This window comes from Scyliorhinus canicula, chromosome 10 (assembly GCF_902713615.1).
Source record: "Scyliorhinus canicula chromosome 10, sScyCan1.1, whole genome shotgun sequence".
Taxonomy (NCBI): domain Eukaryota; kingdom Metazoa; phylum Chordata; class Chondrichthyes; order Carcharhiniformes; family Scyliorhinidae; genus Scyliorhinus; species Scyliorhinus canicula.
This window is the reverse complement of record NC_052155.1, coordinates 55,295,998-55,321,608: the sequence shown is the minus strand read 5'-3', so window position 1 is coordinate 55,321,608 and position 25,611 is coordinate 55,295,998. Positions and strand designations below refer to the sequence as shown.

The following is a 25,611-nucleotide window of genomic DNA, read 5'->3' as shown; positions in this document are numbered from 1 at the left end:
CTTGCTGCACATAGGCACAGGCTGCTTCAGTACCTGAGTGACAAATGGTGCTGAACATGCACATACAAAAACTTTAGTTCTGTTATATTATTGTTGCCAACTCTTTTAGAAGAGAAGAGCGCACACAAACATACAAAAAATAAAATAAAATAACTGGTAGGGCATTATGCACCAACTCAGCCCCAGCAGTTCTGGACAATTGGCAATATTATCTTTAACACATAAGTAGGCATCTGTTTGTTGGGGGGTAGGGGAAAGAGACTGGGGAGGTAGATATACATTTGGGTGTCGGAGAGACAATTACAGAGGGCAATAAGTGAATGGATCTGGTGTTGGTGTTGTCACTTGCTTCTCCTGGATGGATTCCGCTGCCGTTGTCGTCTCGCGATTGTTGCCAACTCTGGCCTTAACTACTGTCACACACTTAAGTTTATACTTTTTGCCCCTTCCTGTCACATTTACTGTCATTACTCTTTTGCTATCTTGCTTTATTGCCTTGGCCTTTCATTATAATCCACCATATCTTCCCTCACATTATTCAACTCCCAGTCCCCCCAGATATTTAGTTTATAGCCCTCTCTACGGCCTAGTTTTACAACTCTCCAGAACATTGATCCCAGTATAGTTCAGGTGAAGACTATCCCACTTTTCCCTGTACTGGTATCAGTGCTCCATGAAGCAAAACCCATTTCTCCACACTAATCTTTGAGCCAAGCATTCAAACCCCTAATCTTATTTGCCCTATGCCAACGTGCTTGTGATTTCAGGTAATAATCCAGAGATCATTATGTTTGGGGGTTCTGCGTTTTAATTTAACCTTGCTGCTCATATTGTCTCTGCGGAACCTCTTTCCTTTTCCTATCAATGTCCTTGGTACCTACATGGACCTCAACAACTGGTCCCCTCCCTCCTTCCCAATGAAAGTTTCACCACTCCCTCCCCTCCCTTCTACTCAAAAGTTCCTCTCCAGCTCTAAGCAGATATCTTGAACTCTGGCACCATGCAGGCAACATAGAAGTGAGTCTAGCTCCCTGACTGTACCATCCACTACTATTAATCCACACTGCAGCATCTGCTTTCATCTATACAAGCTGCGAGAACTCAAACCTTTTGGACAATTGCAAGGGCCGAGGCTCCTGTACCCATGCTGCTATGATCCCTTTGCCTTCTTCACTTGCAGTTACGCCCTCCTGTCCCTGACCATTGACCGAATCCGAAGATCCTAGCCCAAGTGGTGTGACTGCTTTCTGGTTCCAGATGCATTATTTTCCTATTGTGTTTACACTGTGTTAAACATTTTTAACTGTGAGAATTGAAATAATTTGATATGTAGTGTCCAGGAGCTTGTCCATAATCAGTGTTGAAACTGCTGGTCTATAGCCACTAGCCAATCGCTGGTCTTCTAGCCCAACTTTCATATCCAAAAGCGTTTGAAGAAATGTGGCCAGAGCATTTATTCCATTTCCCCACAGCATTCTGGGACATAGCCATTAGGGCATGGTGCCTCTTCCACTTTTGAGTTCCTAAGTAGATTCAGTTTTCCAGTGGGACAATTCAAAGAACAAAGAAAAGTACAGCACCTGAACAGGCCCTTCGGCCCTCCAAGCCTGCGCCGACCATGCTGCCCGTCTAAACTAAAATCTTCTACACTTTCGGGGTCCGTATCCCTCTATTCCCATCCTATTCATGTATTTGTCAAGATGCATCTTAAACGTCACTATCGTCCCTGCTTCCACCACCTCCTCCGGCAGCAAGTTCCACTACCCTCTGTGTTTTTAAAAAAAAACAACTTGCCTCGTACCTCTCCTCTAAACCGTGCCCCTCGCACCTTAAAACCTATACCCCCTAGTAATTGACCCCTCTACCCTGGGAAAAAGTCTCTGATTATCCACTCTGTCTATGCCCCTCATAATTTTGTAATTCATTTGAACACTTGTCACTAATCAGGATTATAATGGAAAATAACCTGTGCAATTTTGACAGTCCTGAACCAAATGAGGGTTAATGTGACAAGCCAGGAGCTCTGCTTGCCCATGATCCCAGATATTTTTTTCCTCTGGGAGAAGGTTTTTTGCATGACTTAGATGGGTGGAGAAGGTCTGGGGAGCTGTTGCAATTTCCCTTGCACTGCTCTAACAGCCTGGGTACCCTGAGCATTCCTAACAACCAGCACTGATGGAGCACAGATTACAATAATTATGCTGGTGGTGCAATTATATTGCAAGGTCCTCATCACTTAGTGGATGACGTTGAGGAGTTGAGCCAGAGGAATAGCACACCAAGAATTTATCTAAGTTATAAACTAGGTAACTCCCAGAAGAAAGTCTTGTCCAAAGTTCTGAAGAGGTCTTCGCATTATGATAGATAATTGCAACTCAAGTACCAAAAAAATGCCAAAATAAAAGTTTAACCCTCTGTAAGGCGTGTGTTTTCAATTGTATACACCTCACAGCAGTCTTTTTACAGACACCTCACTATATTCAATGTTCATAAATGAATGATAATATGGTAATTGTATCTCCATATTACTGCTTATGTTTATTTCACTATTTCTAATATCTGTCTCACAGCTGTTATTGCTGGAGGAGTCATTGGCTTTTTGTTCGCCATTTTCCTCATCTTGCTGTTGGTGTACCGTATGAGGAAGAAGGATGAAGGCAGCTACGACCTTGGTGAACGAAAACCATCCACTACGGCCTATCAAAAGGCACCAACCAAGGAATTTTATGCATAAACCTTCAAAGTATCTCTATTTGCGAGATCACTGAACTATATTAATTAAAGCTTTTTGCGTAGAGATAATGAAGACCTTTTCGTAATGAAAAAGACATCCAGGCTCTCTTATAATGAACCCTGTTGTATTTAAAACATTTTCCTGTATTTGTTTTTAAACACAAACATGCCATTTGATCCAGTCTTAATGCTTAAGATTGTGAGTGAACATGGCTTAGTTTCCATTGTTTACCAAATTTGAAGAAAAAAAAATTAACTTCCCTTGCAGACAGAATGGAAGTATGATAAATACTTGTTCTGTTTTCTTAAATTTTCTGTCAAAGTTCTATAATTTAGTCATAATGCGTATAAAATTGATCTTTCAAGTAAATTGTTCATTAATTTATCTTTTCAAATATGTTAAAATGCCTTTCTATAGTTTTCATGGTGCAATTTGTCTTCAAATAATTCAAATAATATGTGTAAATGTAATTTCAGCTTTGGGAGCTATGTAAACATGATCTCTACTTTGTATAGAATGGTAGTGTCACGATGTTTATTTTACACTGTGCTTTATTTCTTTAAGCATCTAGCAATTGAATACCTGCAAACGGAGTACAAAGTTTATTTTTGGCTACATTCTGTAAAGTTGTGCCCATGTGTATTCACAGATCTCCTGTACATAAGATCTGATATAAAATAATGATAATCCTGAGCAGACCCAAAGACTAGTGACTTAAATAGATTTATACAGCCACAGATGTATGTTAATTTTGTCTTTTTTTTTGTATTAATTTCTTTTTTAATTTGGTAGGAAATTAAGATTTTTGGACCAGACCTCTTAAAATCAACAGGTACAGGTTTTCATAAGCCTAATAAGTGCCTACAATTCCCTGGTTCCTTTACTGCTGTCATGCAGATTTTTTGAGGTTGATATCAGCAAATGTGTATGGTCTTTTGTAAGCTCAGTTAATTTAAGTGCTGCAGTTTTTACTGTTTAACACACACGTTTAATCTGAAAGATGGGGAACATAAACTACTGAATAAATTATGTGGCCCACTAATGTTGCCTTCATTCATGTGTCTTTTAGGAAACTGTTAACAAACCTATTGGTATGAATGCACAATTTATGAATCTCAGGGTACTCCTTTACAGTCTTGTCAGGGACCAAATAAAGCTGCTGTTCAGGTATTTTACTGCATTCTTACCTTTTAATCAAAAATATAAATTGTAGTTTACCTGCATCGTAGCTGACACTTAGACCTGTTCACCTCATTCTATTATACATATTGTATATTCCTCATATTATCCCAAGGAACAAAGAAACAATTTTTAAGAAGGTTATCTAAATTCCAGTTCCTCTATTAATTACTGTGGATTCTTATACTGCTTATTATTTTCTCGAACATTTTGTGGTCTGTTCATTATTTTGATCGCAATTGTTCACTAATTTCTGAGTGAATCATTTGGAACAGATGATGCTTGTAATTGGGTGATGTTTTTCACGACACTTGGCAAATGCCTAAATAAGCATTTTGGGGAATATGGATTTCATATTTGAAGCATCATCACAGGGCTGAATGATCATTCCAGCAAGATGAATAGCTCCATTTTAGTGCTGGGAATAAGAGGTAGGTAGCCAAGCCAAACAATAGATTTACTGCACCAATAACTAATCTCATATACTGGTTTGCGAGAAGAACCTGGTCCCTGGTCCCCTGATGGTAAGTTCTTTCTGAAGATGCGACTTAAGAGGATGGGGCACTTACAAGGGGAGTGGCCCAGAATTAAGTTGCTTGCCTGGAGTGACTTGCACAGATAACATTAAATGGATGAGAGGAGTAGGAGTGAGAACTGCACGGATTTTTTTTTTTGAACTTCTGGATTTTCTAGTTGATCTTGGACATCAATTACTGGCATGCATAAAATAGCTGTTGGATACTTTCAGCTTGAACAGTGTGCTATTTTCTGCAACATTAGCTGCCGGTGATTTGCCTATAGAGTAACGTTATTCATCACAGAAGCAGGCTGCGACCCTTTGGCCCATCCAGCCCATGCTGACTTTTATTCTCTACTCGAGTCTCCTCCAACATTCTATACCTGAATCGATCCACGTAATCCTCCATTCCCATCTTCCTCATACGCTGATCTAGCTTCCCCTTAGAAGACATTTATACTAACTGGCTCAACCACACTTATGAGTTCCATATTCTCAATGTTGAATATGCAGCTGATAGTTTATAAGGAAGACAGTAGCTCTATTTAAAAGTTATAAAGTTTTTTTCCCTAAAACAGTTGTGTTCAATGCTTTGGGTTAAAGTCTTGAATTGTAGCAAAATGTTAAGAAATACGAGACTGAAATAATGTAACAACAGAGTTCGTAGCTTTTCAAAGATATATATTTCTAAAATAAAAATTTTAAGTGTATGGTGAAAGGGCAATAAATAAATACATCTAAATGGATAACCAAGTGTTGGCAACGGTAAGATGTGCTGAATAGCTGTCTGTGCTTTAAAATTGTATGATATTTAGGTTGGAATTTACTTTGAAAGAAAACGGTTATTAAAATTATTTCCCATCATTGTTTTCTTGTAGTTTGTGTGGAACAAAGCCAACCGTGATTTTATGATCTTCAGAAATCTGTGCATCCCAAATCTATACAATATTCCAATTTGCAACTATTCTTTGCCAAGGGGAAAATACAAAAAATGTGGCAGCTGGTGTTTATTTTTAAAGTCCATTCTCAAGCCCGCATTCAAAATTAACACTAGATGATGGTCAGTGTATTTGAGTGCTCCCATTCTCTGTTTAATCTTTTGGCTTTGCTTTTTGCAGTTTGTCATTAGAGATTCTTGGGTAGGATGCTGTCTTCTAAACCACTTAATATCCTTTGCACAATGTGGTATTTCTGGAACAGCTGTTTTCTCTCACTATCTAATTATATTGTAAAACCTGTTTAGTACTCTATCATTTCTGAATTGGGCTGTGCAGGATTCGGTCAGTCATTACTATGATCAGATGTATGGGGTGAAGCAGATGCAACAGTTTGTGAAGTGTTGAGGATGAAGTAATGAATAGTTGGTGGGCTGGTCAATGTCGAGAGCATATTTTCCTTGTTGCTCAAAATCTGAACTGAAGCAATCACAACATAAAGAGATGTGCAAGCAGGTCATTGAAACACTTAAATTTCCATCAAAGAGGGGTGGCAATAGAAGTTGTGTTTTGGAAAATGGTGATGTCCAAAATCTCCTGATTTCTCTCCTATAAATCGAGATGAAGAAAATTCCAAGGATTTTGTATTAAAAAAAATAAATGTGAAGGTTTGTGCCAAAAATGTATAGGCTCTGAAGAAAAGAATTAGGACATTATCCTCAGATTGCATATTTGTCATTGGACAAAATGTAAATCTGTCACCGCTCTCAGTCCAACATGTAACTGTGCCTTTAGTTACAACTACAAAATCCCAACCGTGTAGTCTTTAGTACTCTCTCAACATTCCGCTCCAGTGCATCCATACCTTCACCCTTCGCACTAATCCCCAATAAAACTGTTGCACGCTTGCTCTCCCCATGTCGGGGCTGCATGTGCCCCGCCAAGTGTTTTAGAATGAGGGGCATGTAAAATAGGGTGTGGTGGCTGCTGAGCTCATCTCCATAAGATGGGACGGGCAGATGCTGAAATCGGAGATATTAAAATATGTAATCATGGGTTAATTGTGCGTGTTATGCCAGTTTTTTTTTTTTGTTGCATCCTTCAAAGGGCAGAAAGTAAGGCAGTGATTCTATTTTTGAGGGCAGTGCTTTGCAGATTGTGGCATACCCCCCACCCCAAGATGGAACTCGCCCTGGACTGGCTACATTTCTCATCCTCTTGCAGTAACAGCATCTCCAGAGGACAGGATCTCCTCCCCAGTGATGGAAATCCCACCTAGTTCTTAATCTGTTACAGCTGCAGGGTGAGCCATCTGTCCCCATTATTATTCAGCCTATGTGCTCACTCTGCCACTTCCATCCTAGCCCTGAACTCTGATCTTTCTCTTGTTTCTTTCTCATCTCCCCATGTCTTCTCCAAGCTAATCTTGTCCATGAGACTCTCTCCTAACCCTTTTGAACCTATTCCCACTAAACTACTGCCCACCTGACTTCTCGTCCTGGTCCCCTTGTTAGATAATGTTAACAGTTGTTTCTCTCTCCTTTAAGTCTTCCATCATCCACTCCTGAAACAGAAATCTTGACTCCACCTTTACTCCACTGTACTTGGAAAGTATCAACCCATCTCTCATCTCTCAAGTCCTTCAATGAGCTTTGCCTCCCAACTGCATTTCCTGGAATTCCAGGTTTGAATTCCTCTAGTCAGGATTCCACCTGTGCCACAGTGCCAAAAGTGCCCCAATGCACTTTTGATTGGTCTCCCACCTAACATCAATGTTCTGGCACCATGTCCTGTTCATCTGGCACCCTGGTGCTTGATGATTAACATTGGCTCTCGATCAAGCAAAATATATATTTTAAAATTCTCGTCCTTTTTTTTTCAAATCTCTCCAAGGCCTTGTCCCTCTCTAACCCTATAATCTCTGAGCCTACAGCCCTCTAGATATCTGTGCTCATATTAAATCTGCCATTTTGTGCCCCTCTTTCCCCACCCCCACCCCCCCCCCCCCCCCACCCCTCTTGCCCGGGCCATTATTTGTTACACCGCTGATGGCTGTGCCTTCTGCTGCCAAGGTGCTAACGCTAGAATTTGCTTCTTAAATCTCTCGCTTTAAGATGCTCCTTAAAATCTTCCCTAATACCTCGTTATGTGAATCTGTGTCAAATGTTGCTTTATAGCACTCCTGTGAAGCACCTGCGACACTTTAAGCTAATGTATTCCATGATACAGGAGGCTACGTACCAATCCTGAATTGATGTTTTGCAGTTTACTGGATGGGTGCAAGTTTTCTGAGTTCTCATAATGTATACTAGTCTTCTATTCCAACATAATGAAAATATTGACAGAGATTAATAGGTTGGCATTTGTGGGGCTGTGATGTTACTCATTGCTTGCATTTCCAATCTGTGTTCCAGATTGAGCACATTTGTTTAACGTTGAGAAATGAACAGGTTCTCCTGCAATGTACTTCTAGGATCAGAAATATTTTGCAAGATTTCAACACCAGTCAATTTGTTTATTACTCAAGCCTCAGCAAATGTTGAGAAAGAACTTCAATTGCTTGGGGTTAAATAAACAAACCGTTTCAATCAAACAGATACTATACCTTATCCCCATCGGTTGAGTGTGCCATGATGCAATGGGTTGTCGATATTGGCTCAATTCAACATTGCTACATGATTTAGTGTTGCTACAAAACCTAAGTATGACCATCTGAAATGAATTCACATACAAAAGCAACTGTACATTAAATACACAGATTGGTGGTGTGTGAAGCTGTGTCAATGCGGAAAGTGATTAATTGTGTTAGAAGAAGAATCCGTGCTCAGATCTTGTAATGTTGTAGATCAATAATTTGAGGAAAAACCGCAAATCAAGAACACAGCACGTTTGCAGACACCAGCATGTTGAGCAGGTCTAAGACGTTCAGCTCCATAAACAAAATTTAATGTCAACAAGTAAAGAATGATTGTGTTAATGATGACAGCTAACCATATACATGAACATCATGTTTATTCATCAGTAACACAGGAAAAGGTTTTTTGAGGATCTCGTGTTATATAGGGCACAGACCAGAGCAAATAACAGGATATGATTGTGCGAAACTAGGGCACTGATTCATCTCCATCTGGAACACTGCATTTCTGATGACTACAAGAAGCATGTTTTTAAAAAGTCATCCATTGGATGTGTGTGTCGCTGGCTGGACCAACATTTATTTCCCATCCTTAATTGCCCTTGAAAGTCATGATGTGGCGATGCCGGCGTTGGACTGGGGTGAGCAGAGTAAGAAGTCTTACAACACCAGGTTAAAGTCCTCAGGAGGAAGGAGCAGTGCTCCGAAAGCTAGTGTTTGAAACCAGCATGTTGGACTTTAACCTGGTGTTGGAAGACTTCTTACTGTGCCCTTGAAAGTGGTGGTGAGCTGCCTTCATGAACCGCTGCTGTAGTTCTGGAAAATAAATGACCAAGGACTCCAGGTCTAGAAATTAGATCACGTGCTCACCTTTTAGGGACTAAATAGTCTAATCATCCTGTATTGTGGTCAGGATGTGCACTTTCATTAAATCAAAAGACCAGCATATAATGCTGTGCTTGAAACATGCAATTGACCCTTTGCAGATAAGGGACCTAACTGGCTGAGGCTCTAACAATCCTCCTAAATATGATTTTCTCAGTGATACCTTCACTGCTTTCCTGTCTTAACCACATTGAACAACTTCACTTCCTTGGTAATTTAATCCTCAACTTCAACTCATCATGCCCTTATCCTCTTGGGTTCACTTCTCAAATCCCTCCCTCTGTAAATTCCACCCATAATCGTGACCATCTGCCTTGACCTTGTCAGCTCATACAGTCTTGCTAGTTCCATCATATCAATTACAGATATGCCCATCTCTGATCACTTCCTTTCATCACTGCATCCAAATCTCCTGAACATTTCCCAACCATAATTCTTCCTCTGCTGGAAATATCTACTTCCCAATTCACTTATGATGGCACTTCCGAAACCCCAATTGTCTAGCATTTGGTCATCCATCAATCACAACATTTCTGCAGTTACCTCCACAGTTAATGCTCAATAAAACTGCTACTTTCTCACCCCATCCATTTCCACATCTCCACTCTGTGGAACTCAAAAGAAGCAGACTTGAATAGATAAAAGCAAATTACTGTGGATGCTGGCATCTGAAACAAAAGAGAAAATGCTGGAAAATCTCAGCAGGTCTGGCAGCACCTGTAGGGAGAGAAAAGAGCTAACGTTTCGAGTCCGATGACTCTTTGTCAAAGCTTTGACAGAGTCATCGGACTCGAAACGTGAGCTCTTTTCTCTCCCTACAGATGCTGCCAGACTTGCTGCGATTTTCCAGCATTTTCTCAGACTTGAATGGACTTGAAGGGAACCATCCCTTGCCAAGTGTAGCTGGACTAGACACTAGAAGATCCTGCTCTTATCGGCTCGAATCATCCTGGAAAGCAAAGATGACCCCTGGTTTCTCCTCTACTGCAAGCTGCCATCTTAAAAGCCTCTTGATCTCCTCCACCCTCACCTCCAATAACAATGGGAAGAGCTCATGGACTTCTTTGTCACTAAGATGGAGACACTCTGATGGTTGCCTCGACCACATCCTTCCCATCCACCAGGCCAAGCTTTCTCCAAAGCTCCCCCTAGCCCTGAGCTTTCATCTTTCTCGAATTTCTCTCCTATTCCCCATCTAGCTCACTTTGCCCAGAAGCCCATCTCCTGCTAACTCAAACCTATTCCCATTAAACTGCTGATATGTTTGCCGATGCTGTTAAAGGTGTTCTCTTTTTGGGAGTTGCCCCCTCTAAATATGTTATCACTCCTCTCAAAAACCAACTCTTGACCCCCACCAGCCTTGCACATTATCATCCCATCCCTTTCCTCGTGAACGTATTGTTGTCTCCAAAATCCATGTCACTCTTTCCTGGGTCTCCATGTTTGCATCCCTCCAATCTGTTTCCTGCCTCTGTTACAGAGCTAAAAGTGCTCTTAACAAAGTCACATGACATCCACTGTAGCTGTCACAGAAGGCCTGCAGCCTTTGACATGGTTGGCCACGCTGTCCTCTTCCAATGCCTCTCCACTCTCATCCAGTGGGACTGCTATCTATTGCATCGTCTCTAGGGAATCACTGGGAATGATTTATTTTCCCACTCCTGCACCACTTTCTCTGGTGTCTGGCAAGGATCTACCCTTGGCCGCCTCCTATTTCTCATCTACATACCATTCGTGGGCAAAATCATGAGCACAGCATTAGTTTCACATATAAACTTATGACACCTTATCACTATTGCTATTGTTTCTTTGGTTACTAAATTAACAGACTTGATATTCGGTCCTCGATTGAGTAGAAACTTCCTCCAATAAAATATTTGGAAGACTGAATTCATGAGTGGGATTCTGTGATCCTGAGGCTAAGTGTTGACGCTGTCGGAAACGCCGTCGCATTCTCAACGGCTTCAACACTGCCCCAGGATCAGCAATTCTGGCCCCTACAGGGGGCCAGCACGGCACTGGAGCGGTTCACGCTGCTCCAGCTGCTGATCCTGGCGCGAACTGCGCATGCGCGGATCAACATGTCGCAGGACTACAGGGGCCGGTGCGGAAGAAAGGAGGCCGCTAGCTAGAGAGGCCAGCCCCAATCGTGGGCCCAGCCACATTGGAGGTTGCCCCCCTCCCCGCCATAGGCCGCCCCCCGACCCTTCCACGCCGAGTTCCTGCCAGCTGAGGGCAGGTGTGGATGGCGCCAGCAGGACTCAACGTTTTTATGACGGCCGCTCGGCCCATCTTTGGCTGAGAATCGGCAGGCCAGCAACGCCGCCCCGACTGGCGCCGCGCCAACCACACTAGCGCCAGGTTGAGAGAATCCCGTCCCATATTTTGCTAGATAATAACCTTTAAAGCACCTTGGGTTACGTTATCAATTGTTTAAAAAAAAAAAATATTTGGTTTGCCCTACGACATCAGCAGCGACAGAGCTACAGGCTGCCTTAGCAGTTGTGAAATGTACCTCTGCGGGCCTTTGCTGGAATCATCCGTCTTTCTAGTACATTTCCTTGCATGCAAGTCCTGGTCCCACGTTCAAATAATATGAGTTGACGCTTGCACTCCGAAGCAGTGGAGATTTTTTTTCACAGTAACTTAATCGAAGCCTACTTGTGACAATAAGCTATTATTATTATTATTATTATAATTGAGGGAGGGGGGTGTAAAACCGTGCAGGTCCTTTAATGGGCCTAGGGAACCCACTGAGCTGGTCGCTTGGCATGACCTTTCTCATCACCATTAAATTACCGACGATGACGGGATAAGGCCTATAAGGAATTAATGACCAAAAATTCCTTACACCCGAGAAATTATGATTTTTAAGATTCTGGACTCGAGACCTTAATTTTCTGTCACAAAGTATGCAGATGTCATCTGTCAGTGTTTCACATTGGTTCAAATGTCAAATATTTATATGTCAAACTTAAAATTGGAAAATGCCAATAATAATATTTTTTAAAACCGAGACAAAGAAATTAAGAATATAGGGGTGTGATTTAATGGCCCATTGCTCTTGAGCGATAGTGTGATGAGGCCGTTAGATCGCAGGAGTGGTCGATAACGAGAATCGCGCTGGACGCCAATTGGTTTGCAATGTGAAAAATGAAGATCGCTTATTGTCACGAGTAGGCTTCAATGAAGGTACTGTGAAAAGCCCCGAGTCGCCACATTCCGGCTCCTGTTCGGGGAGGCTGGTACAGGAATTGAACCGTGCTGCTGGCCTGCCTTGGTCTGCTTTCAAAGCCAGCGATTTAGCCCAGTGTGCTAAACAGCCCCTCCCATCAGACCAGGGAGGAACACCGAGAGGGAGGCTGGTGACAGTCCAAGGTGGAGAGGGGTTGCTGATGCTTCGAACAGATGATGGATAGCATGTGCCACAGGCGACTCTGCCTCAACAAGGGGACGGTGTGTCATCTGTGTCGTGTCTTCATGGACTTGGTACCATGTGGACGAGGAGGATACCCAGTCCCGGCAGCCGTGAAGGTCACTGCAGGCCTGAACTTTTATGCCTCAGGATTATTTCAGACCTCAAACAGGGACTTGTGTGGGATCTCACAAGCTACAGCCCACAAGTGCATCCATGAGGTCACGGTGGGGGAATGGGCCGGCACCATCGGATGAGGATCCTTCGGGAGAATGGACATGTGGTCAGTGGGAGGGATGGGTCATTCTGTATGGCATTAGAAACTCACTTGTAACAGATCATCTGGATAGGGGCCGGTGGAACCTATCCTCGACACCATACACCATCCTCTGTGTCGGTGACAGATCTGTCCTCAGCCACCCACGCGGCGTCCAGGGCCCGTTCCTCTTGGGGATGAGGACTCTGATGTCTAGCACCACGTCACCCGGCAAAGGCCTCTCCCATCAGTTGTGGGCCAGCGTCTCCTGCAGGGAAACAGAAGGGGCATCATGAGCCACACGTGTCATTCATTGCGGAGGTGGACAGGGGGTAGATGGTGAGTACGAGGAAAAAGGTGAGTATGGGGGGGGGGGGGGGGGAGGAAATGGGACTATGGAGGGAAAGGAGAATATGAGGGAAGAGAAGTACTGAGTGAAGGGGATTTGGGTGGGATGGAGAAAATGGTGGGGCAACGGGGAGTTTTGGGGGCATGCTCGGGCAGTCGGGGGCGGCGGGCAGGGCCGGTGACGGCCTTGTTGAGCCGAGAGTTGGGAAGCTTGCAGCAGTTCCCACTCGTTGCCGCACTTAGAAGCTTTTCCATTAAATCATGTGCACGAGGTGCAGGAAAAAGTGAGGGAAAGTGAAAGGGAGAGAATGTTTCAATGGAAATTTACAAGGGAAATGAAGCAAGTGGCATGGGAAGAAAGATAGATAGAGAGAGACTTCCACCTTGCACACAGGCAGCGGCAACCACCAGGTGTGAGCAGATGGCAGAGGAAATGGATGTAGGCAGGAAAGTAGTGGGGAGACACGTGATCGCGGTGTGCACCTCACGGCCCGGAGAATGGCGGGACGTGTCCCGACGAGCGATGGTACGGGCCCCCAACGATTCCGTGCCCTGGATGGGCCGAAGTCCCAACGACGTGGTCAGAAGTCATCACGATAGCACATATAAAAAATAATCTACCAGGCGTGTTAGCTGACGAGGCGTGCGGAGGAGGTAGGGGTCGGCGTGGGGAGACCTTGGGCTGGTGAAACCCGCACAGCAGTGGCTGCTGCGGGGGGGTGGAACGCCTTCCAGGGTCGGGTGGGGGGGGGGTGGGCTGTCGGGGTGGCTGGGAAGGACCCGCCATGACAGGGCGGTGCCAACGCCACGCTGCCATTACGGCGGCCATGCTGATTGACATCCACCCCGGGCGCTAGCTGAGCGCAGGTCTCCCAGCCGTTTGGATGGGGGCCGGGCCCCTCACGAGGCACCCCACCCAGCCGGCGGCACCCACCGGCGGGTAGATCGAAGGCTGCACCCACGGCAGCCCCCAGTATGGGCAATGCCATTAAACGGTGGCCCTGGCAGGAGGGACGGGTGACATGAGTTGGGGCATCAAGGGGGCGGGGGTGGGGGGCATGCGTGACTGGGGGGTGAGCTGCCAACCGGGGCAACCATGTAGCCATGGCACCTGGTTGTGGAGGGGTGTATGCGCCATGACGAAACTTGCAGATCATAATGTTTGGGCATCTTCCAACGATGTTGGCTGCCCTGCATGAAGCCCTGTGGGAGCTGGAGAGTCTCAGAGAGGAAGCAGAGTGGGCCGCAGAGGGGCAGGTGACAATCATTCAGGCTGGAGGGATGCCCTCGCGGCAGGCCAAGGAGGAGGAGGATCACCTCGAGGGGGAGCCACAGGATGAGGAGGAGGAGGAGGAGGAGGAGGAGGGATCTGGTGCCACGGTGGTGCCTGATGAGGCCTCATATGTACCGGCACCGCAAGTCCTTCCAGGAACTCCCGGACGTGGCATGCAGGAGGAGACTCCGGGCGAGCAGGGAGACCGTCGCCCATATTTGCCACATGATGGCACACCAGGCACCGATGGTATTTGGGGGACGGGGGGACGGGGACAGGGGGGGGGGAGAGGCGTGCCCATCAAGGTGATGGTCACCCTGAACTTCTATGCCACAGGCTCGTTCCAGTCGCCGAATGGGTCCTGTCCGGCATCTCTCAGGCATTGGTGCACTGGTGCATCCGTGCTGTGACTGACGCCCTGTATGACCTTGCGGACCGGTACTTCCAGTTTGCTGTGGATCACGCCCACCAGGATGCCCGGGCAGCGGGATTCACTGCCGTGGCCAGGATACCCATGGTACAGGGAGCGATCGACGGAATGCACGTCGCATGCGGCCACCAGTGGATTACAGGCCGATGTTCATGAACAGGAAGGGCTCCTACTCCATGAATGTCCAGGTGGTCTGTGACCACCAGATGAAGATACTGCATGTTTGCACCCAGTACCCGGACCGTGTACATGACTCATTTATCCTGGTGCAATGATTCATACCCGGCATATTCGAGGGACACCCCCTCGGATGCGGGTCTGGTTGCTGGGCGACAGGGGTTACCCGCTGCGGTCATGGCTGGTGACGCCTATACGGAGGCAACAGACCGAATCGGAAACCCACTACAATGATGCCCATTGTGCGACCAGGGGTGTGGTCAAGCGGTGCTTCGGGGTGCTGATGATGCGCTTCAGGTCCCTGGACTGCTCTGGAGGGGCCCTCCAGTACGAGGCAAGGAGGGTCGGCCGCATCATTGTGGTCTGCTGCGTCCTCCACAATATAGCCCAGCAAAGGGGCGATGTACTGGAGGAGGGGGATGGGAGGGAGGAGGGGGATGGGAGGGAGGAGGGGGATGGGAGGGAGGAGGGCGATGTGCTGGAGGAGGGTGATGTGCTGGAGGAGGGGGATGGGAGGGAGGAGGGGGATGGGAGGGAGGAGGGGGATGGGAGGGAGGAGGGGGATGGGAGGGAGGAGGGCGATGTGCTGGAGGAGGGGGATGTGCTGGAGGAGGGGGATGGGAGGGAGGAGGGGGATGGGAGGGAGGAGGGGGATGGGAGGGAGGAGGGGGATGGGAGGAGGAGGAGGATCACAATGAAGGGCATGCCTCTCCAGATGAGGAGGAGGAGGAGGTGGGGGGCAAGATATGGGATGTGGGGACTGGACATGGACGTGAGGCTGCACTACGCCACTGGCAGGGCCAGCGAGCAAGGGGCGAGTTGACAGCCGCACATTTCACCAACAAGGGTGGGGGGGGGGGGGGGGGGGGTGGGTTTGCTGAGCAGGGGCATAGACACCACAGTACGGCACCACCTCACCACCCACCACCCTCACCTCCCACAACACCAATGAAGCTCACCTTCCCCACCACCGACCAACCTTACCTCCCACACTACCGCATCACCCGCATGCCCACCACCCCTCCATGACACATCCACATCCACGGGCTGGGCTCACACGGTTGCTAGTGACAGCGGGTCTGGTCCATGCCATAGAGGATGATGGCGGCCTGCTCTGCGATGAGCTCTGAGCTCCACATCGTTAGACAATGTCTGACTCATGGCCACAGTAACACCCTCCACCTGGGTTGTCCCTATGTGCAGGCTGGACACTCCATCACATAGTCCTGTCGTTTCGCTGGAAGCAGGGTGATGGAGACGTGGGGGGGGGGGGGGGGGGGGGGGGGTATGGGGATGCACACGTCATACCCACCAGGGCTCAATGTTCCATCACCCCACAGTGACACTCAGTTCCCGCCCCACCCCCGCACACCGCATTCATCGGTGGTACAGTGTGTTCAATTAAAAATCATATCCACAAGTGCCCTAGCCCATATATCTAAGCTGTGCCCTGCACCCATGCCAAGTTACTAGGTGTTTAACGTTCTGGCTTTACGGGCCCTATCACTACATCTCTACATCTCTGTACTTCCCCAGATGCTACAGCAGAAGTGGAGGCGGACTGCTGAGACTCCTGCCTGTGACGAGGGTGCCCTTTGGCGATCGTTTCCTGGGGCGGCCTGGCCTGGATGGGCCAGGCTGCACCTCGGGCATCCTGGCTGGCGTGGTGCCGCCCTGTCCTGCCCGCTTCCCACCAGGTAGGGGGGGTGTCCGAGGTGCCACGGTGTTCCGCGACCTCCTCCGCAGGAGTCACCGGCATGGGCTCCAATGCCTCCTCCTCCCTCGGGGTGCTCGATGGCCCCCGGCCTTCTCCATGGGATGGGGGTGCGAGCGGAGCCATCCCCTGAGAAACCCCCGACACCCGGCTCTGCCAGGCCTGGAGGCCCGCTCTGGTATCGTCCAGGGTCTGCACGTTAGCAGCCACGGAGCTCAGGGATTTGGCCATCTCTGTCTGGGTCTCTGCGACGCCGACCAGCTCCTGGGCAATGGCGCCGATGCTCTCAGCAATGGCCTGCTGCGAACGGGCCACAATCAGGAGCGCCACTTCAATCTGCAGCTGGCTCTGGCTCATGGCTGCCTGTGAGTGGGCAGCCCTGTCCTGGGCCACAGAAGCCGGGTGCACAGAAAGCCCTGGGCCTTGCATAACCTGACCCATGCCCGACACCGTGGACGTCACCCATGCGGTTTCGGGCTAGGTGGCATGCATGACCGGCACTATTCCCTGCTCCTGCATACAGATGCACTCCTCCACCTGCGTCTGCAGGTGCTGGAAACCGGCTGTCATCCCCTTCTCCCGTCCCTGACTGCATCGGGTCTATGGGTGGGTGTGGAATTCCATGGAACCTGGCACCCGTCTGGGTGGCAGCTGGTTCCTGGGGCAGGGCTGCCCTCCGACCGCCTGGCCCCTCGGCTGCTCCTACCTCCACCTGCTGTGCCGGAGTGGCTGTGTGGTGCTCACTAGTGAGTGTCCCAGAGCCTCTCCGCTACATTGTCCAACCTGGTTTAGCACAGGGCTAAATAGCTGGCTTTTAGAGCAGACCAAGGCAGGCCAGCAGCGTGGGTTCAATTCCTGCACCAGCCTCCCTGAACAGGTGCCTGAATGTGGCGACTAGGGGCTTTTCACAGTAACTTCATTTGAAGCCAACTTGTGTCAATAAGTGATTTTCATTTTGTTTCATTCAACCGAGGTGGAGGGTGGAGGAGAAAGCAGTGAAGGTGTCTAAGTCTGCGTCGTCATCACAGGCAAAGTCCAGGGCCTCCTTTGTCATTTCGTGTGGCGTTCCTGTCCTCTGTGTTCCTGTCCTCTCTGTTCCTGTCCCCTGTGTGTCCGTCCTCTGAATGTCCATTGTCTGTGTGTCCATCGTCTGTGTTTCTATCGTCTGTGTGTCCGTCGTCTGTGTGTCTGTCGTCTGTGTGTCCGTCATCTGTGTGTCCGTCGTCTGTGTGTCCGTCATCTGTGTGTCCGTCCTCTGTGTGTCCGTCGCCTGTGTGTCTGTCATCTGTGTGTCCATCGTCTGTGATGGGACCATCAATTCAGCGAACACGTGTAGTTGGATCTGAACAGAGGCTTAAATACACTTAGAACAGAGCCAGTCTATTCATCGTTGAACTTCAGATGAACTGGCAGGCTGGCTCTCAGGCACTGATCTTTATACATCGGTCCCAGGGGGAGGAGTCCTGGGCGGAGCCAAGGGAGGAGCCCAGTACAAACTCTCGCGTACTCCCAGAGCGACTCCCCCTGGTGGTCGGATATTGCAACTGCACTTACAATGGTGGATAGTGAACATATATACACGGAGTTATATTGGCAACTATATACAGCATTGATCTTACAACGGGTAGATAACGAACATATATACATGGAGTGATATTGGCAACTATATATAGTGTGAATCACATTCACCACAGTCTGTATGTCCATTGTCTGTGTGTCCGTCGTCTGTGTGTCCGTCCTCTGTGTGTCCGTCCCCTGGGTCTCTGTGTCCTGGGTCTCTGTACCCTGGGTCTCTGTGTCCTGGGTCTCTGTGTCCTGGGTCTCTGTGTCCTGGGTCTCTGTACCCTGGGTCTCTGTACCCTGGGTCTCTGAGTCCTGGGTCTCTGTGTCCTGGGTCTCTGTGTCCTGGGTCTCTGTGTCCTGGGTCTCTGTGCCCTGGGTCTCTGTGTCCTGGGTCGCTGTGCCCTGGGTCTCTGTGCCCTGGGTCTCTGTGCCTTGGGTTTCTGTGCCCTGGGTCTCAGTGCCCTGGGTCTCGGTGCCCTGGGTCCTGGGTCTCTGTGCCCTGGGTCTCTGTGCCCTGGGTCCCTGGCTATCTATGTCCTGGGTCTCTATGCCCTGGGTCTCTGTGCCCTGGGTCACTGTGCCCTGGGTCTCTGTGCTCTGGGTCTCTGTGCCCTGGGTCTCTGTGCCCTGGGTCTCAGTGCCCTGGGTCTCAGTGCCCTGGGTCTCTGTGCCCTGGGTCTCTGTGCCCTGGGTCGCTGTGCCTTGGGTCTCTGTGCTTTGGGTCTCTATGCCCTGGGTCTCTGTGCTTTGGGTCTCTATGCCCTGCGTCTCTGTGCCCTGGGTCTCTGTGTCCTGGGTCTCTGTGCCCTGGGTCTCTGTGCCCTGGGTCTCTGTGTCCTGGGTCTCTGTGTCCTGGGTCTCTGTGCCCTGGGTCTCTGTGCCCTGGGTCTCTATGCCCTGCATCTCAGTGTCCTGGGTCTCTGTATCCTGGGTCTCTGTGCCCTGGGTCTCTGTGTCCTGGGTCTCTGTGCCCTGGGTCCTGGGTCTCTGTGCCCTGGGTCTCTGTGTCCTGGGTCTCTGTGCCCTGGGTCTCTGTGCCCTGGGTCTCTGTGTCCTGGGTCTCTGTTCCCTGGGTCTCTGTGCCCTAGGCCCTGGGTCTCTGTGCCCTGGGTCCCTGGGTCCCTGGGTCTCTGTGTCCTGGGTCTCTGTGCCCTGGGTCTCTGTGCCCTGGGTCTCAGTGCCCTGGGTCCTGGGTCTCTGTGTCCTGGGTTTCTGTGCCCTGGGTCTCAGTGTCCTGGGTCTCTGTGCCCTAGGCCCTGGGTCTCTGTGCCCTAGGTCTCTGTGCCCTGGGTCTCTGTGCCCTAGGCCCTGGGTCTCTGTGCCCTGGGTCCCTGGGTCTCTGTGTCCTGGGTCTCTGTGCCCTGGGTCTCTGTGCCCTGGGTCTCAGTGCCCTGGGTCCTGGGTCTCTGTGTCCTGGGTTTCTGTGCCCTGGGTCTCAGTGTCCTGGGTCTCTGTGCCCTAGGCCCTGGGTCTCTGTGCCCTAGGTCTCTGTGCCCTGGGTCTCTGTGCACTAGGCCCTGGGTCTCTGTGCCCTGGGTCCCTGGGTCTCTGTGTCCTGGGTCTCTGTGCCCTGGGTCTCTGTGCCCTGGGTCCTGTGTCTCTGTGTCCTGGGTCTCTGTGCCCTGGGTCACTGTGCCCTGGGTCTCTGTGTCCTGGGTCTCTTTGCCCTGGGTCTCTGTGCCCTGGGTCTCTGTGCCCTGGGTCTCAGTGCCCTGGGTCCTGGGTCTCTGTGTCCTGGGTCTCTGTGCCCTGGGTCTCTGTGTCCTGGGTCTCTGTGCCCTGGGTCCCTGGGTCTCTGTGTCCTGGGTCTCTGTGCCCTGGGTCTCTGTGCCCTAGGCCCTGGGTCTCTGTGCCCTGGGTCCCTGGGTCTCTGTGCCCTGGATCCCTGGGTCTCAGTGCCCTGGGTCTCTGTGCCCTAGGCCCTGGGTCTCTGTGTCCTGGGTCTCTGTGCCCTGGGTCTCTGTGCCCTAGGCCCTGGGTCTCTGTACCCTAGGCCCTGGGTCCTGGGTCCTGGGTCTCTGTGCCCTAGGCCCTGGGTCCTGGGTCCTGGGTCTCTGTGCCCTAGGCCCTGGGTCCTGGGTCCTGGGTCTCTGTGCCCTGGGTCCCTGGGTCTCTGTGCCCTGGGTCCCTGGGTCTCAGTGCCCTGGGTCTCTGTGCCCTAGGCCCTGGGTCTCTGTGTCCTGGGTCTCTGTGCCCTGGGTCTCTGTGCCCTAGGCCCTGGGTCTCTGTGCCCTAGCCCCTGGGTCCTGGGTCCTGGGTCTCTGTGCCCTAGGCCCTGGGTCCTGGGTCCTGGGTCTCTGTGCCCTAGGCCCTGGGTCCTGGGTCTCTGTGCCCTAGGCCCTGGGTCTCTGTGCCCTAGGCCCTGGGTCTCTGTGTCCTGGGTCTCTGTGCCCTAGGCCCTGGGTCTCTGTGCCCTAGGCCCTGGGTCTCAGTGCCCTGGGTCCTGGGTCTCTGTGCCCTGGGGCTCTGTGCCCTGGGTCCCTGGGTCTCTGTGTCCTGGGTCTCTGTGCCCTGGGTCTCTGTGCCCTAGGCCCTGGGTCTCTGTGCCCTGGGTCCCTGGGTCTCTGTGCCCTGGGTCCCTGGGTCTCTGTGTCCTAGGTCTCTGTGCCCTGGGCCCTGGGTCTCAGTGCCCTGGGTCTCTGTGCCCTAGGCCCTGGGTCTCTGTGTCCTGGGTCTCTGTGCCCTAGGCCCTGGGTCTCTGTGCCCTAGGCCCTTGGTCTCAGTGCCCTGGGTCCTGGGTCTCTGTGCCCTGGGTCTCTGTGCCCTGGGTCTCAGTGCCCTGGGTCCTGGGTCTCTGTGTCCTGGGTCTCTGTGCCCTGGGTCTCTGTGTCCTGGGTCTCTGTGCCCTGGGTCTCTATGTCCTGGGTCTCTGTGCCCTGGGTCTCTGTGCCCTGGGTCTCTGTGCCCTGGGTCTCTGTGTCCTGTGTCCTGGGTCTCTGTGTCCTGGGTCTCTGTGCCCTGGGTCTCTGTGTCCTGGGTCTCTGTGTCCTGGGTCTCTGTGCCCTGGGTCTCTGTGCCCTGGGTCTCTGTGCCCTGGGTCTCTGTGTCCTGTGTCCTGGGTCTCTGTGTCCTGGGTCTCTGTGCCCTGGGTCTCTGTGTCCTGGGTCTCTGTGTCCTGGGTCTCTGTGCCCTGGGTCTCTGTGCCCTGGGTCTCTGTGCCCTGGGCCCTGGGTCTCTGTGTCCTGGGTCTCTGTGTCCTGGGTCTCTGTGTCCTGTGTCCTGTGTCCTGGGTCTCTGTGTCCTGGGTCTCTGTGCCCTGGGTCTCTGTGTCCTGGGTCTCTGTGTCCTGGGTCTCTGTGCCCTGGGTCTCTGTGCCCTGGGTCTCTGTGCCCTGGGTCTCTGTGCCCTGGGCCCTGGGTCTCTGTGTCCTGGGTCTCTGTGCCCTGGGTCTCTGTGCCCTGGGTCTCTGTGCCCTGGGCCCTGGGTCTCTGTGTCCTGGGTCTCTGTGCCCTGGGTCTCTGTGCCCTGGGTCTCTGTGCCCTGGGTCCTTGGTCTCTGTGTCCTGGGTCTCTGTGTCGGGCGCAGGGCTGCTGTCATGGCTGTCCTCCCCGTCGGTGCTTGCGTCCCTGTGGGACACCGACCCTGGCACTGCCTGGGGGCGCCAAATGAGCCGGCACCACTGCCGGCTTCTCCTGTGAGACACAAGACAGCATGTATGGTTAGACAGGTGGACGGGGGTGATGTGATGGAGTGAGGGGGTGGGGTCTCACTTGGTGGCACGCCTCCGTTCTGGGCATCGCAACCACACGGTGCTTGGGTCCGCCAGCGAGCTCCAGTGTCCTCTGCTCGTGCACGGTGAGGGGGTGCAGTACGAGTGCACCCCCTCTGTTTCTTTTCCCACTCCCTGTGGTCGTGAGCATTCTTCTCCTGGGGGGAGGGGGGGGGCTTCTCCTGGGGGGGGGGGGGGAAGAGGGGCAGGGCACCCGGCCAAAGCAGCTGGTTTGGGTGGGTGCAGCCATGTGGATCGGGTTGGGCGTTGGACCGTCCCCCCTTGGGGCAGGGGGTGGGTGGGGGGGGGGGGGACTGTGTCACATGTGTTGGGGGTAGAGGAGGTGGTGCCAGGGGCACAGTGCTGGGTACTCACCCTGGCTGCCCTGAGCAGGTTATGCAGCTTTTTACGGCACTGGTCGCCTGTCCTGGTTACCGGCCTGACGGCAGCGCCCACCTCCTGCCACAAACGCCGAACATTGTTGCCTGAGGTCCTGCAGCCGTATCCGGGGTACAGTGCCCCGCTCCTCTGCTCCACGGTGTCCAGGTCACTCCCCCGCACTTCTCATGGCGCCCGTGCTGGCCCTTGTGGGCCGCTTAATCAGTGGACTATGTGGCCCGTTGACACCGTCGTAAAACGCTCCGGTTTTTACGATGGCGTCAGCACTTAGCCCCATTATTGGAGAATCCCGCCCAAGATATTTGGGCCCTCAAGTTACAGATTGAACTTATAGATAGGGCTAGTGAATGCTATGCGTTATTGTCAGAGGAAAGGTCTGGGAACTATGAGATAGTGAAGAAAGCTATATTGGGACATATGAGCTAGTTCCAGAGATGTGCAAAGAAAGATGTCAAGCTGTAAGAAAACAGTCTGAACAGACCTGAATTCGATTGAGTTAAACATTAAGTAATTTTGATAGGTGGGTACGAGCATTGATAATAGGCAAAACCCACGACCCCTCAGAGAGATAATTCTGTTGGAGGAATTTAAAGATTTGTAGCCTACAATGATTAGACCTCAGGCGGAAGAACAGAACGTTAGAACTGCGAGACAAGCCGTGGGGCTTGTAGACGACTTTGAGCTGGTTCATGGACCAAAGCCTTTCTTTAGACACAATTTTAAATTGGAAAAAAATAGAAATTGGGAAGATGCGAGAGAGGACAGGTCAGGCAGAGAAGGAGTGGTTGGAAACTCCACGAGGGGTTTAACTCAAAGTCTGTTGGAGGGGTGAGAGATATGAAAAAGGCCAGATGTTTTCACTGTAATGAACTGGGCTGTACAAAAACACTCTGCTGCTGGTTAAACAGCTGGCTGGTTAGGGTTACAAACCTTAAAATGGGAAATATGAAACCCAAGACTTTAGACCAGAAGAAGCTGATAAGATTTGTACAGAGTAAAGGAACAGGCAATAGGAAGGAACATGTGTTCACAACTTGCACATGGGGAAGAGTGACTAGTAGGTGTTTAAAGAATTAGGTGTGCCATCGTAAATGTTTCCATGTGGACAGGATCAAAGGGGAAATATTATTAAAGTTTATGAGAAACAGGCGCGGGTGAATCCCTAATGTTGTGGTATAAAGATATTTGGGGTCTAGAAGGGATCTTAAGGGACAGATGAGAACAAAGCAAATGTATTGAATTCAAAGAGGTTGATTGAGTTGTAGCAGAATTTAAAGACAACCCAGCCAGACCTGATATGAATACCCAGACTCAGAGTTTTGTTTATCTGGAGAGGGAGAGTGTTTGTGTTGTTAACTGTCAAGTGAACACCTGAAAGCTAGACTCAGTGGTCTGGGTTACATTGAAAGCAAATTGCACAAAGAAAACCATAGGTGCAAATCACACAGTGTGTGTCATGTGAACATGTTAGAAATGTTAGAAGAGATGAGAACAGGCATGAGGTCTTGTTAGTAATGAAGCAGGGGAGGTAGAAGGTGAAGGGTCAAATTATGACAGTGACGTCCCCATAATTGACTGGGACAATGAGGATATTCTGAAAAATTTAAACCAATCTCCCAGTTAAGAACCAAAGTGAACTGGCCAGAGTTACTGCAGTTCTATAAATGTATATGCAGGAATAAACTAGGTGGAATGGGGTCAGCGATGCAGAATGTTGATGTTGGGCACACCGTTCCCATCAAACAACATCTATATACGTTAAATTCAGCTCAGTTATCGCAGGTACAGAATTAAATTGAGTCTATATTCCAGAATAACATTATTAAATTGAGTTCTAGTGATTGGATATCCCTTATTGTCATGGTGCCCAAAACAGTTGGAACCCAGAGACTGTGCGTGGGCTAGAGGTGGGTGAATGCTGTAGCCAAGAGGGATTCACCTCCTATTCCACGTTGGATGGTTGAAGTTTATCACCAAAATAGACTTGCTAAAGGGCTACTGGCAAATAACTTTAACTGAGAGGGTAAAGGAGATTTCTGCATTTGTGACACTCCAAGGACTTCATCGATTCAAAGTTATACCATTGGGGATGAAGAATGCCCCCCACAACCTTTCTGAGGCGCATGAACAGAGTGATTGAGGATTAAGTCACTGTGCCATATACATTGATGGCTTAGTGGTGTTCAGCCAGAGTTGGGAAGAGCATTCACACCACCTAAAGGAACTTTTTGACCGCTTAGAAGAAGCCAATCTTGGATGAATCTAGCAAAAAGCGAATTTGCTAAGGTCCAAATTTTGTAACTGGGACACAGTGGGACATGGTCAAATGGCACCACGAGATGCAGAAATACAGACCATTTTGGCCTTCTTGAAACCCACCACCAGAAAAGAGATTTCTGGGCATAAGGGGATTCCACTTAAAGTTCATGCCGATCTTTAGCAGTGTAGTAGCACCATGCACAAAGCTCTTAATGAAAAACAAATACTTTAACTGGATGGGGGACTACCAAACAGCATTCAACCATTTAAAAACCGTGTTGTCTACAAACCCAGTGTTAGCAACACCCAATTATGATAAGTAGTCTAAATTGGTGGTGGATGTGGGGTGTGACAATATGTATATTGTATGGTAAATGAAGGGTTAGCAATTTAATGTGAATGCATCCAACCACTAGATGGTGAGCAAGAACATTCATGTGGATCACGTGATACCTTGATTCGGGGAGTAGGTGATTAGGCGGGATAAAGAGTAGTCGTGCTTTCAGAAGCTCTATAGATAGAGTCATAGTCTTAGTGTATTTTGTAATATTTATATCTTCGTGAGTAATTCAAATCTATTTAGTTGTAGTGTTAATAAATTAGCTTTGTTCAAAACATAGCTTGATGTTCTTTGTGAGAACCTATACTTCAAAGCCATCCTCATCCACAAAGCAAAGAACATCACAGGGGACATTGGAGTATTGTGCGGGACACTGGGTGGCATAATAGCACAGTGGTTAGCACTGTTGCTTCACAGCGCCAGGGATCAGGGTTCGATTCCCAACTTGGGTCACTGTCTGTGCGGAGTCTGCTTGTTCTCCCCGTGTCTGCGTAGGTTTCCTCCGGGCACTCCAGTTTTCCCCCACAAGTGCCGAAAGACAGATTGTTAGGTGAATTGGACATTCTGAATTCTCCCTCTGTGTACCCGGACAGATGCCAGAGTGTGGCAACTCGGGGATTTTGACAGTAACTTCATTGCGGTGTTAATGTAAGCCTACTTGTGACACTAATAAAGATTATTATTATTAGGAGCTGCGTTATTGCAGGAAGACGGAAATGGCCTTGAGAAGCTGATGGGATATTTCTCAAGGAAATTAAATCGGCACCAGCAAAAATGTTCAACGATTGAGAAAGAAACATTAAGCCTGGTACTGGCATTACAACATTTCAAGATTTATGTTGC

General features: G+C 49.7%; 1 protein-coding gene across 1 annotated transcript in view; it reads left to right on the top strand.

Annotated features, from left to right (window-relative positions):
* The window catches only part of sdc2 (syndecan 2), a 106,408-nt gene extending 101,114 nt beyond the window's left edge, over positions 1–5,294 (top strand). Inside the window, exon 6 of the mRNA XM_038808966.1 lies at positions 2,571–5,294. Within this exon, the coding sequence (XP_038664894.1) occupies positions 2,571–2,734 (164 nt within the window). The 3' untranslated portion in view covers positions 2,735–5,294. The remainder of the gene's footprint in view (positions 1–2,570) is intronic.
* Positions 5,295–25,611: the final 20,317 nt, after the last annotated feature.